The sequence below is a fragment of the Manis javanica genome, chromosome 12 (genome assembly GCF_040802235.1).
Source record: "Manis javanica isolate MJ-LG chromosome 12, MJ_LKY, whole genome shotgun sequence".
Lineage (NCBI taxonomy): Eukaryota > Metazoa > Chordata > Mammalia > Pholidota > Manidae > Manis > Manis javanica.
The window spans coordinates 68939333-68953462 of NC_133167.1; the positions used below are offsets into that span (position 1 = coordinate 68939333).

Consider the following 14130-nt stretch of genomic DNA (forward strand, 5'->3'; position numbering starts at 1 on the left):
CGAGGAGCGCCCTCCCCTCGGCACCATCTGCGAGCCTGTCACCCGGGAGCCCGGGACCAAACTGGAGGGGACTGCCGCTGGGCTGCCCTGATGCTCACCCTGCAGGCCGCCCCTGGGGACCCGGTGGTTGCCCCGAAGGTCGTCACTGGAAGCCCTGCCGGGACGGCGGGCCCCTCGCGGGGTGTGTGGAGACTGAGAGCCCGCGAATGGCCGCAGGGACACCGCGCACATCCCGAGTCCTCGGCAGCGCCAGCCTCAGGTTTCCCTCTGGCCGCTCCTGAAGCGCAGCACGGGAGGCACAGACGTTTGTGCTTAGCGCTTTGAAAAGAGCCGAATGGTTCACTTACTTCGCATACAAAGTTCTAGAGCTTTCCTAAATAAGACCCTTTCTGTAGAAACATTAGAACCAGTGAAGTGCGGAAGGACACGCCGGGCCTCAGAGTCTCCCACCTAGCTGGTAAGGTGTCAGTGCCATGGGTCAGTGACCCAGAAGACATCCTGTCTTCACCACGGGGTGCTATCGCCCACGCTTTCAGATTAAACACTCCGCTACCTTTGGTTTTATAACCCCTTCCTCAGGTCGCTGTTGGGGGCCGCACGCCTCCAGCAGGACTTCCTGGTGTGTGCAAGGCACCACACAAAGAGCCTGTCCTCTCTGTTAAGATTCGGTGGCGCCCCTCCTGTGTGCAGAGTGGCAGGGAAGGGCCAGGAATAAATGGGGAAGGAGGCCAAGTCTGCAGGTCAGGCAGGGCCAGGAGAGGCGGCCAGACCCTGGCGCTGGGACCAAGCTCCTGTGCGGCATCTAACAGCCTCGGGGTCCCCTTAAAACGTCTGCCTGGGAAAGCTGCATGCTGCCTGGGAACTGTCCGTTAGGGCCAAAGCATGGGGTTGAGCAGCTAGGTCCTGATCCGCCTCTTAAAGCACTTATTTTAGAAAGCTTGCTTCCAATTATAATCCACTGTTCTGTGAGGTGTAAAGTCACCACCCACAACTTCCCTCAGGACCCAGTGCTGTCTGACATGCAAACATGGGGGAGGGAGGGGCTGATTTAGGTTGGCACCTTCCACTTGCACCACCGCCTCCTCGGGTCAGCGAGAGGAGAAACGCCAACAAGCTGACCCAGCTGCCTCGTCAGACCTCCTTGGAGCCTCTGCCTGAGTTTGCCACGCCTTTCGTTTTGGAAACCTTTGCTTCACGCCGACCCTGGTGCAGTGCTGCCTCCAGGGGCCTTGCAGTGCCTGGCTGTGCTGGTGTGACACTGGGCAGGCATCCCCTGTGATCTGCTCAGCTGACACGAGCTGTTGCCGGCGGGGCACTAGCAGGATTTGGACGGATGGAGGCAGTCATTTACAGACCAAATGACCTTTGGAGTTTAATCAAAGCTCAGAAGAACCTTCTTGTTATCAAAGTGGGAGGGAGTGACCATAAGTAGGATAAAACCCACGGAGCCCCAGTGGTCAGGACAGAGTTCCACCAGACTCCAGCATGACAGTGCACACTGGGAAGCCAGCTACTGGGCACTGCAGGGAGCAAGACCAGCTGTCCCAGGCTAGTGTTCGGGAGGGAGTTCTGCAAAGGTAAGCCAGCAACTCTGTGGCATCCTTTGCCTATGGCAGTGTTTTGACATAACACGATTAGATGAGGGGTTTATGAGATCTGAGGCATTTTATGACATGATACGGACATCTAACATTTCCATCTGCTTTGAATCTGGTAATGCATGTAGTCTGAAGAAGATGTTTTGGAAAGAATGCCCAAGAAACAGAGGAACATGCTGGTTCGCTGCACTCTGGTGAAAGCAGATTGCATAAATATGCAACTGAAGACAAGGCGGTGTCTCACCTAATTCCAAAGTTTAAGCAACAGGCGTATTAAAAACTCCAGAGCTGGAATTATGCCAGAAGCTGCGTTGTTAATAGAGGAATGGTTTCTACAGCGTATCAGTATTTTTAAAGATCTATCCCTCATTTTTTACAATTGATACAGAGATCTCTTTGTGAAAGCAGTTTGATATGTTGAGTCTTCTAAAAGTCCATTTATCTCCCCATTTATTTGGAAAACAAATACCTTAAAGAAAAAACTAGTATGCTGGAATTTCATATAAGCTGATACCCCTTGATACAACATGGATTACTATACACTCATAACCAATGCCCTTTATTGGCCAGAGTGAGAAAGAGGCAAAGAAGAGCAGAAGAAATAGATGAAATGAATAAACAGTGTCAAGTCATTACACCCATCTACTGGTTTTTTGCTTTATTCTTAAGAACTCCTGATTTCCCTATAAGATGCAGTGTGCCATGTACAGCTGCCCTTTGAACCTGGGTTTGAACTACATGTGTCCACTTATATGTGGATTTATTTCAATAAATATTTTGGAATATGTTTTGGATATTTGTGACAATCTGAAAAAACGTCTTCTTTCTAGTGCACTTCATTGTAAGAATACAGCATATGATACATGACATGTGCACACTGTGCACGTTCTCGGTAAGGCTTCCAGTCAGCAGGCAGTTGATTCTGGGGGGATCAGAAGTTACCTGGGTTTTTGACTGCACGGGATCAGCACCCTCACCCCTGTGTTAATCAGCTTGTCGACTGCATTCATCCTTGGTTGTCCTCCCCACTGCTTCCTGACTGCTGGGCGCAGGAGGCTGCCTCCCGGTGGCCTGTGTGTCTGGTCAATCCCAGTTCCCTTGTCACTGAGTCAGAGACAGTGGGTGTAGTCAGAGTAGGGTGAGGTCCTCCTGGAAAAGCAGGGCGGAATATTTACAGTCAGAGCAATGACAATGGGCAGAGAAGTCCCTATTGAAAGTCTGTGCTAAGCATTATGCAAAGTCAAGGTCACACCTATTCTCTAGGGAAAGATACCTAAGAATATAGACATCTTCAGTGAGATCAGTTAAATGTCAAAAGGCCAAGAGCAACTTGGCCTGAAATGTTTGACTGTTCTGCAAGGGTATCAGCATAACCCATGACCCCGCTGTCAGCCCTGGCAATCAGACTATGACCCGACCCACCTTGAGGACAGGGCAGGTGATGCAAGTCCACTCCCCTAAGTTTTTTTCATGTTCTCGAAAAATCCTCAACTGCCTATAAAACCCCCTAGACAACGCACCACTACGGGCTCTCTTGTCCCCTCCTCTTGTGAGCCAGGGGCTCTATTCTCTGACTTTATCTCTAAATAAAAGCCTGTACCTTGCTCTCCTACCTTAAGTGTTTGTGAAGCTCATTCTTCGGTTTCGTGAACAAGAACCCTGGCATCACCACCACCGGCCAACGACAGGTGGGCGCCCCAGCGGCTCCCACTGGGGGCCGTGCACAGGGAGGCCTGGACTTGGGCCCCAGGCAGCAGAGACACGACCACCTCACGCAGCTTCCCTGGGATCAGCCCCGTTCCGAGCTCCTGGAGCCCGGCAGCCCCCCATGTCCTGACCACCACAGGCTCTGCCCCGCCGCCCTGGATCCACCAAGCACCGCAGAGCTGGGGATGCCCAGAATTCCGCCTGGGACACAACCAGCTGTGGCCGCCTGGATGGTCAGTTCGTGGCTGGTGGGGGGCGGGGGGAGGTCAAGTAAGGTGTGCTTCTCCCCACTACCGTCTAGTGGTCCTTCTTCTTACCCTCTTACTGTTCTTGCATCAATACGGAATCAAATACAGGGAAATGTACCGCGTTCTTCAGGGTCAGACTCGGCGAGTCTTTAAAGCCAGTTCCCTAAGTAGCTCACACCCTCATGGATGTGTGGGTCACACCCTTTGACACGGACCCCACTTTCCCTCTATACCCACCACCTGTCAGCATTGGTACCAACCCAGGATGTCATTCTTGGACCACTTTCCTAACTCAGCAGCGCATCCCCTGCTGACCTCCAGGCTCCTGACTGTAAATCTCCTGTGCACCGTCCTGAGCCCACAGTCACTCTCACTTTCCAAGCCTTGGCGGAGAGACAGACTCCCTCCTGCAAGGGCTCCTCCATGGCATCTCCCCCTGGACGTCCCACCTGCCCAAACCAAGGCGGGTCCCCCAAACCTGCTGTCCGTGGGTGCCCTCCCAGGACAGCAGCTCCCCCCGACAGGAGTTCACCCTGCGTGCCTCCTTCCTGCCTCTCCCCCTCCCCACCTCCTCACCCCCTCCACAGAAAGCCCCTGTTCCCAGGTCAGAAGCTGTCCTCATCTCACCCCTTATCTGCCCCCCACCCCTGGAAGGATGACTGGCTGCTCCGAGCCACACTCTGCTCCTGCCCAGGCCTCCAGTCTGCTGTCCACACAGTGCCAGGGGACCCAGCCAGGACCCTGTGCAGCTCAGACCCCAACAGCTTCCCTCTCGTCAGAGTTCAAGCCAGTCATGCACCCATCCATGAGCCCTGCACGACCTGACCCCGGTCACCTCACTGCTCTGACCCCACAGCAGGGCCTGCTGCAGCCTCACAGGCCCCCTTTGTGCCCCTGCAGTGTGTGGGATGCTTCCACCTGGTCTGGGCATTTGCACTTCCTCCACCTCGGAACCTGTCCCCTGACAGCCACATGGGGCCTCCCTCCCTCCCTCCAGGTCTCTGTTCACATGCCAATGATGAGTGAGGGTCTCAGGACCCTCATCCTGGTCGCCCTCTGGGAGCAGGGAGCCCCTCCCACACCACCAGCCCCACCCCCTTCCTGCCTCAGTTGTGCTTGCAGCCTTATCATCTGTGACCTGCGGAGCCTGGCCTTGTGGAGGGCCTGGGTCCTCAGTCCGTCCTTAGCTTCCAGCAGGCAGGGGCTGCACGTGCCATTTTGTCCCTGCTGTCTAGCACACATGACCACGTGGTGCACAATAAATGCCTTTTGAAAGAATGACTCAATTACACGAGAACATAATGGGTTTGATTTTACTGAAATAAAGATCTGACCAGCTCCAAGCCTGCATGTGGACACACATATCACCATTTTTCATCAACTTCTTAGTCTTCTAAAATTAATTTGAGTGGATGTGAAGCTGTTCTATATGTGAAGCATAGATCTTAATGAATAACTATATCATCTGTTACCACTTGAAAGACAGGAATATGTCATTTATTTTACGTCCCCCTATGACCCCTTCGTGTTTTCTCTTCCTTTCGGTCCTTGTGCAGTGAGTTTTTTGTTCTCATCCTCTTTGGCGATGCAGGGCGTCCCCTCGTAAAAATAACTTCCTTAAGATCTCCCTGGGAGTTTCAGTAAAAAATTCATTACGTATTAAGAAAGTGGGAGAAACCTAAAAACAACACGGAGTGAAGGACACCTACCACCCACGTGAGCTCCCCTGGCAGCTGCTGTGGGCAGAGGCTCATCAAAAGGGACGGAGTGTGAGCCTCTGAGTCCCCGTCTGTGGGGATGCGACCTGTGTATTGCCCGCAGGAGCCCATGACCGAGCAGGAAGTCACAGCCTGGAGCCTTGTCACTCCTGCTCAGCTCCCTCCATGCTGGCCTCAGGCGTGACTTAGGACAGGTGCTGTCCTGGGGGTCCTGTCTCTCCCTATACACAAGTGGGGGTGAGGCCACGCAGGTCATCCTCATGACTAAGGGGGGAGTCAGCACCCAGAAACTGTTGCAGTAGGAGCTATTAGGTCATTATAGTTGTATTCAGGATGCTAGTTATATTTTAATCCACTTCTGTAAATGTTACCAGATACCATATTATAAACAAATGGGTCCATGACTATGATTAACAAGCTGTTCCCTACCACTGAGTCCGGGTGGGGTGGGGGGAGGATACACTGTTTCATTGTTTTAATCCTAAGCACCCGAGCACCTTGTGAATCCTCTGCACTTCTGAAGCCTCAATAGAAACCCTGTTTCCTTGGCTTCCTTGGCTTCCCGCCACACCTGCCAAGAGGGAGAGGGATTTGAGAACTTTCTACTTCCTCGTCACCTCCGTCCTCATGACTAATTTACTTTATAATGTCAAGTCACTTTCCCAATTTAAAGGATGCTGACCATAACTTTTAAACTCCTCAGCTGGAAGTGCATCTGCCTCCCCTCCCGTCAGCTGTTGCTTCACCATCCTGAGCACATCTTGCGTGGAAGCTGTCCCGCCCGCCTCCCAGGGCCGTCAGAACGAGTGTGCTCACTCGTCACTCGGGGCAGAGGTTTGGCTCAGGGTCCTAGGATGCACACTTCTGGTTATTTCTGTTCTGGCAGACATGCCACACTCCAGGCAGCTGCTTGGAGAGTTGCCCGTTGGTCATAGAATAGGTGAGGGAACGAGAACACACGGGCTCCGAACAGGATGATTTTTTGGGGTGAGGATTTGTGTTTTTGTTCTCTGTATGGCTTTTTCCCATATTTTCCAAGAAAGGAGCTAGGCTTCTTATGTTTATAAGGCCCAAAGACAGAAGGGGCTTAAAGGACAACCTCTCTTCTTGTTTTTTGTGTGTGTGTTTTCACTGAAAATCTGAACTCACCCAGGAACTACTAGAGCCGTATGGAGACGCGGTGAGTGCCTCTTCACGGAGAAAGGGAGCTCTAAGGGGAGATAGGGGAGAACCTCCCTGGGGCTGGCTGGGCCTCCAGCAGCGGTGGCTCCTGGAGTGGCCGTCATCAGGGGGCAGTAGCTGAGTGGAGGCTTAGGGAGGGGGGTCCTGCCCCCCAGACATCTAGACCTGACAGAGTCCTGGGCACATGACCAGGCAGAGGATAGCAAAACTGCCAGTTCCAAGGGGCACGTGGCTGGTCACCGACCATCCACTGTGATCAAGATGGGCTGGAGGCTACGGGGCCTGCCCAGTATTCTGAGGCTGCAAAAGCCTTCCCACTTCCTAGGCAAGGGGATGGGGCTCCTGCAATGGCTGAGACTGAATTTCCTGCCAGCATGGAATGGCAAGCTCCATTTTATTTGATTTATTGAAAATAAAGGTGATAGTTTCTGCACCCCTGGATTCATGGCTAATTTATTCCTGAGATGGTTGTAAATTCACAGCAGGCCCCAAACACAATTCAGATGGATAAGGAAGCTGATTGTGCCTGATTGTCTTCTTCCTCCTTTCTCTCAGATGGCATTTTTAAGTGTTTCGTGTGACAGACACTGGAGGCAGGGATTACAGAGCCCAGCCTGCTCCTTAGAGTGTGTGGTCCAGCAGGGAGACAGCCATATGGTGAGAGGGGTCCCCTGAGGGAGGGGACGTGGGGAGGGACAGAGTCCTGCCTCCTAGGTCTGGGCTGTTTGATTATATGTTGTTACCTTTATGAGCATCTCTGGCGGTTTGAAAGTGGCTAATGGCACACAGTGGGGGCTTCACGAGATATTACAAGATGTTTAAAAATTGGATTAAATCCTTACCTCCCAAGTCAAGTTCCTCAGCCCTCCATCTCCTGCCAGATAACTGCTGTCACCTGACCCTCTCCTCTACCAGGCCCTGCCTCACACTGGCCCATTAAATATGGGTTTATTAGAGGCAACCTAGGTGTGGACAGCTCTGAACTAGATGAGAATCTGATCAGCTGTGAAGAAGGCAAATTAAAGAAAGGGTGCCACCGTCGCCCTCCAAGTCCCTTAGGGGAAACAGAGCAAGACCCAACTCTGCCCTTACTTATGCCTGTGGACCCAGCAGATTCAAGGGAACCACAGAGGATGCCCTGACATTAAAACACATGAGAACCGTTAGAAAAGGGAGCTGAAGGACATATTCATTATTCTTTTTAAAAACTGAGATGTAATTGGCATATGACATATTTGCTTCCAGTGAACAGCATAACGACTCAGTATTTGTATACATTGGGAAATGATCACAAGAAATCTAGTTACCATCCATCACCAGACATGATTATTGCAAAATATTTAACATTTTTTCTTGTGATGAGAACTTTTAAGATCTGCTGCCTTAGCAACTCTCAAATGTGCAATGCACGCTGCCCATTATATCCCTGGAAGTTTGTATCTTAAACTGCAAGTTTGTATCTTTTGACACTCACCTTCATATTCATTATTCTTAAGCTGCAAGTCCAAAATAAAGAGACAATACAGAAAAAATATGAAGGAGAAACTTGTCACTGACTTCCATGGTGCATGTTATGAAAGCAGTTTTTCTCTTGTACACACATCTCCAACTCTAAGAAAAACAGCACAGAAGTCAGAAGGTTCCTAGCTTCATCCTCTCTCTGTTGCCCTGCATCTCTTTGCAAGAGAGTAAATTAATAAGTCAGGAGTTAGGACCCAGAGATAGTTTTAGCCTCACATGATCTGACAGCTGACTGGAAATCAATGTAGTGTACTTTAAGTAACATCACACTGATGCAAGATAGTTGCCCACGGTTCTACCCCGACTCCAGGTGTCCGTTTTCCCCTGGGGTTCTGCTTCGGGCTTTGAACTAGTGCATTTTCTTTGCAAAAGCCCCCTTTCTGATGGAAACATGCAGTGGTTAGAAAGGAAGAAATTATCTTCCTAAAGCTGACATCATGCCACTGGCTTACCTCATCCGGGGGCTCCTTGCTGTTAGTGTCACCTCCTCAGGTAAGCTCACATTACACTACATGAACTCCATAATTGTAGAAGTATTTAAGCAAGAGAGTCTGGTGCTTATAATGTTAGAATTACAAAATATAATGTATAGGTGTCTTTAGGATAAAATGTGGCTCCAATGAGTAATTCTATGAAATCTGATTATTGCTAAATCATATCTGTGAATGCTATAATGTTTATGCTTTTGTCATTTCTTGTTGTCTTCTTTTTGCGTCATTGCAAACTTGGCAGAAAGATATAAAATCAGGAGAAATGTTACCAAGTGCACTGAATGTTACTCAGAGAATTGTGAAAGTATTTGACACAGAAATTTATCCACATTTTTGTATCATATCTACCAGTAATCACCATATCTATGTGTAGATACTTAACTTTATCCAATAGATCTTGCAGGCTTATGTAAATACTTTAATACATTTGTGTATGTAGGAGTATTTAGCATATGTGTATATCACCAGTAAACAAAAATGTATATCAAATGTCTTTGAACATTTGAGAATTTTCTCTGCAACTGTTGTCCACCTGAAAATAGAGGGATTTTGAATAAAGAAAGATGAAAAGAGAGAGAGAGAGAAGGAGAGTGGGGCAGGGAAGAGAAATGGAAAGAAGGAAAAAAAAACTGAAAATTTTAGGAAAAAGTGGTAATTTGCACCTACCAGTTTTCTGTTTTGGAATCATTTCACTTTTTTATACAATGTAAGAATAGAGGGCTCTTCCCACGGCACCGGAAACTCTCCAGAGCAGGAGACAGATGGCCAGGTGTTGTTCCATTGGCAATTTGTATTTATTTCTTGCTAGTATTTTTGACACATTTGATTACTGCAATTTTCAGATGGAGAACCAGAGGCACTGAGATAGATTTGTCCAAATTCTGAAATAAACCCTAGATTTGAAAGGACTTTAAATCTAGGCTCATTCACCTGAACATTATCATCTCTTCAAAACATAGCCTATCCTCATATTGAGGACTCAAAAACAGAGTAATTTCTAAGCACAGACAGCACCAAATCCACTTTCAAATATCACTAGATTTGGTCTCTGCAAAGTCTGAATTGCAACGTGTCAGTCATTAAATTATAATCACCTTCTGTGTGTTTTAGTGTACAATTAATATGTACATGTCCCATATTTTCCTGCCTTAATTTACTAGAGCACTCTGCTTACTGTGAAAGAATTGATTCTTTCTATTCTCTCCCCAGGGAAATCATTTCACTGGTCAGCAGAGGTGGTTAGCATAAACCCTCTTGATTCGCCCACTCATCCTCCTCCAGACATAGTTACATAAGAAAATTGGAAATGGAGGGGGTGGGGTGTACAGTGTCCACTGTGCAGGCTGCGAGTTTGGGAATGTGGGCTGAGCTGTGCACATTTGTCACAGATCTCTAACAAATCTATGTAGTAACTCTCACATTTGTGAATATTTCTAGAGCCATCAGAGTGTGTATATATTTTTAGATCTGTACAACCAACTTTTTCAAATTACAAGGGGCAACCCTTCACTTTCATATTTTTGGCTCTGGTGAAAAAGATTATTGTGTGTGGCCATGTGCCATCTCTCGTACTGCTAATTCACACTTGGTGTGTTTGTATCTGCTCCCAGAAATGGGGAATCTATCTTATTCATATTCCTGTCAATCTTTTTTTCAAAATTCAAGTATTGTCGATATATAATCTTATGTTGGTTTCAAATACACAGCACAGTGGCTCAACAGTTACCCACATTATTAAATCCTCACCCCCTCTAGTGCGGTCACTATCAATGTAGAAAGATGTTACAAAATCATCGGCTATATTCTCCATGCTGTACTGCTGTCCCTGTGACCAACTTATATTGTGATTGCCAATTACTGTGCCCCTTTATCTCCCTCCCCCTCTCCCTCCCCCCCATCTCCCAAGCCCTTCCCCTTGGTAACCACTAATCCCTTCTTGGTGTGTATGAGTCTGCTGCTGTTTTGTTCCTTCTGTTTTGCTTTGTTTTTATTCCACAAATAAGTGAGATCATTTGGTACTTGCCTTTCTCTACCTGGCTTATTTCACTAAGCATAATACCTTCTATCTCCATCCATGTTATTGCAAATGCATCTTCCTGTCACTCTTACCAGATGACGATGTGTGCTTATTCATTCAATAAATATTTATTGAGGATCTAACTGTATCCTAAGAATGGTTCCAGCATGTGGGATGCAAGAGGGAACAAAACATTATTCCAATAAACTCTCCTGCCAGCAAGGGTCCATTAGATGCTGATCCCGCCCTGGGAGCTGGCCCAGACGAGGCTGCCACATTTGGGATATGCTAGTTTTGGACAAGGTAGAGATAATGTAAGGCAAAACTAAAATAGACCAAAGGTGTCAAAACAAAAAATACGCCTCTCCCACCAGACTTGCTGAGGTTGAAAGTCTTCCACTATTTCCTTCCTCTCCTAGCTGAGGACAAACAATGGTGTTGCCTTCAATAAAACTATAATAGTCATGGAAGTTTCATCTATTAAGTCTAATCAGTTATTTGTACTTTGGTGTGAGTGAGTTTGTCCAGATTGGCTGAATATGGAGGTAAGGAGACAGCAGAGGGTCTGAGAGTCTGAGGAAGGAAAGGAAACACAGTCCAAGAATAGAAGGCAGACACTCGGTGGTGTGGGGTCCCTCCCTCCCCCACTCTCTCCCTTCCTTCCTTTCGGGAGGGAAAGTTCTGTTTTGGTCAATACAGATTTGCACTAGTCAGCTAGGGCTGCTGTAACAAAACCCCACAGACTGGGTGGCTTAACAGAAATGTATTTTCTCATAGATCTGGAGGCTAGAAGTCCATGATCAAGGTGCTGACAAGCTCAGTTTCTGGGGAAAACTCTTCCTGGCTTGTGAACAGCTGCTTCCTGGCCTTGTCTGGCCCTGTTACCTCATAATAGGCCTCAAGTCCAACAGTCACGTTGGCGGTTGGGGCTCCTGCATATGGATTTCAAGAGACAAACATTCCACCCGTAACAGCCAGTGCAGATGTGCACTCTTCCTTCCTCCATTCAGCCAGCAGCACTCCCTATGACATCAGCAGCAGGGGTCAAAACACACAGGTCCCTGAAAGAGCAGAGTCGCTCCCTCCGCTTCGGGCCCTGGTGAGGAGTGGGGCCCATCTGTCCTCGTGGAGGGCTTTGAGAGTGGTGGCAAGTGCTGGGGAATGTCATGGTTCTACTTTTAGAGGATCCCTCCCTATGTGTAACTCCACCTCCCTACAAACTGACAGCACAATTTTCCTGCCAGGAAAGTAAGTTCAAAAGCAATCTCTGCTCTTCTAGAATCCCTTTCCCTTGTCCAGAACTGTAATTGTCCACGCTAAGAAGCCAGTGTGTGTATTTGTGTGTTGAGATGGTATTTAAGCAGTTTGTTCTCACTGGGCTGACTGGGACCCAGGACCATGGGTGGGGCGGTTCCCGGGCTCTGAGCAGTCAGCAATGCACTCTGAAGCCAGTAGCAGGGACCCGAGTGGTCAATAGGGGGATGGTTTTTCTCACATACCAAGAAATCTGGAGGCAGGCAGTCCAGAGCTGGGGTGGTGGTCCTGTAATGCTATCAGGGACCCCGGATCCATCTGTCTCTCTATTCTGCCATCTTATGTCTGTAAGCTTTCACCAGGCGTGAAATCCTCAGGTGGCCAAATGTCTCGATGTCTGCCAGTTACAGGCAGGAAGGAGAAAGGCTAAAGGGCAGAAAGGTGCATGCAAACTGGGTTCACCCTCCTCCATGATGTTTCCTCTAAACCTTACCGAGTGGCATCTGGGTCTTAATCAGCCACATGTATGTCACATGGACATCCCTCTCTGTAAAGGGACCCGAGGGGGGTACATATAAGCTGGCATCATGCAACCCTGATAAATTTTGTATCTGTTATCAAGGTAGAAGGGACAAATGGCTGTTGGGCAGGGAAGTAGCAGGGCCTACCACAGGACTCCTCAAATAGTGCTCCTCTTTGGGGTGGGGGCCTGCCCCCACAGGGGAGGCCAGAGACGGGTGCAGCTGCAGCCTCCCTGTTCTCTTTCCTCCCAAGCGATTCAGTTCTGGCCACACGCTCCACGTACCGTCAGCAAACAAAAGCCACATGGCTACCTGCACCTTTGCTCAGCGGCCACCATGCGCCGGGCGCTGTCCTGGCAGTGGAACACTGCAGTGAGAAGGGCACGGCATTGACCAGAGGGGCAGACAGACAAAAGAGACATAAAATATGATCAAGGGCTCTGATGCAAGAGAAAGTGCCAGAAGGGGATGGGCGGAAGGGAGTTTTAGGTGCTGTAACATAGAATGACCTCTTCAGGGAGATGACGGGACTTGTGAGCCAAGGTGGGACAAAGTGCACGGATGGGGGGTGGGGCTCTTCAGGGCAAGAGCTGGCTGCAAGTTCCGGAGAGACCGATGGCCGGAGGCCCTGGCGGGGAGGGGCCAGGGCGCGGAGAGGGCGGGGCCACGGAGGGCCCGCGAGACCCCGGAGAGAGCTCAGGTTTTCCGGAGTTTGATGGGAAGCCAACGGACATGATCTTCTTCGGCTTTTACGAGATGGTGCGGTTGACAGGCAGCAAAGGGTCCGTGAAAGGGGCGAGAATAGAAGCCGTTCGGAAGCAGCGCAAATCCGACAGAGAAGGGGCGCGATGTGAAGCGGGTGGTCATGGCGGAGAAGGGAGCGGGCAGAACTGCCGTGGATTCTGAAGACGTTCAGGCCGGTGTGGCTTGCTTAAGTCATTCTCACAGTTCAGCCTCAGCGAGCGAACGCCTCTTCCCTCAGAAGGCTTTGGGAAATTCCCCTTTGCTCCCTCGCCTGCATCTCCAGTAAGGTTTTAGGGCCCTCACGGCGCTGCCCCCGCAGTCACCCAGCCCACTGTTCCTTGATGCTCCTTGATGCAGCTCTGCCTGCTAAGAATGGCTGAAGTACCAAGTTGAGGACAGCTAGCTTTCTAAATAAATAAGTGCAAATGTAAGGTTACACCTCTCTCTGTCACTCATATGCTTCCTAGAGCAGAAGAGAAAGGGATGGGGGTAACCAGAGCATGCAGCCCACCTCATCCCTGCCGCTGTTCCCCGGAGGAGCGTTAGCACGTGCATTTCGGCGTGCTAAGCCCTTAGTAAGGTAGAGATCTCGTGCACTTCCAGAATTTGGGCCATTTTGCTCTTCTTCCTAAGAATCTCTGGGTTTTGATTGGGTGAACCTAGAGGTGGGTCTTTCATGTGATCATTGCCCTTCATGGGTGTTTCTTGGTGGGAATATAGGTTTTCCATGGTAAAGCAGTGTGGATCGAGTGGGTGCAGGATACTAATAGGATGCTCAATACACGAACAGGGGCTGTATTTAAAACAGCTGGCGAAGAACTCCTTTGTTTCAGACTGGACGGCACCACATCAAAGAGAAACAAAACTTCCCTCTAGGCTGCATTTCCTAAGCAGTGTCTTTAAATGGAGGATTGAAGCTTAGGGTGTTTCTCAGGCTTTTGCACATTTAGGGGTAGAGTGTTAGAAGCTGGCTTTTGGCCAGGAAGGGCTTCCTAGGGGGAGTCTTCCTCAAGAAGATGGCAAGGGGGCGGCAAGGGGGCAGCACAGGGCACGTCTCACGTGTCCCATGGATGTGTGCTGAGGCCGTGGAAAATGTCCCGTCCCCTTGGCTGGTTCATGCACGAAACAG

The 14130-nt window shown here is 49.4% G+C and overlaps 1 protein-coding gene across 6 annotated transcripts in view; it reads left to right on the plus strand.

The window, feature by feature from the left end:
• The first annotated feature begins 8265 nt into the window (after positions 1 to 8265).
• Positions 8266 to 14130, plus strand: part of CHRNB3 (cholinergic receptor nicotinic beta 3 subunit) — a 29155-nt gene continuing 23290 nt past the window's right edge. For 3 of the 6 annotated variants that reach the window (XM_073218797.1, XM_073218805.1, XM_073218799.1), the window contains exon 1: positions 11588 to 11730. In XM_073218797.1, the coding sequence (XP_073074898.1) occupies positions 11649 to 11730 (82 nt within the window). In that variant the 5' untranslated portion in view covers positions 11588 to 11648. The other 3 variants (XM_073218798.1, XM_073218801.1, XM_073218802.1) reach the window with 3 other exon arrangements.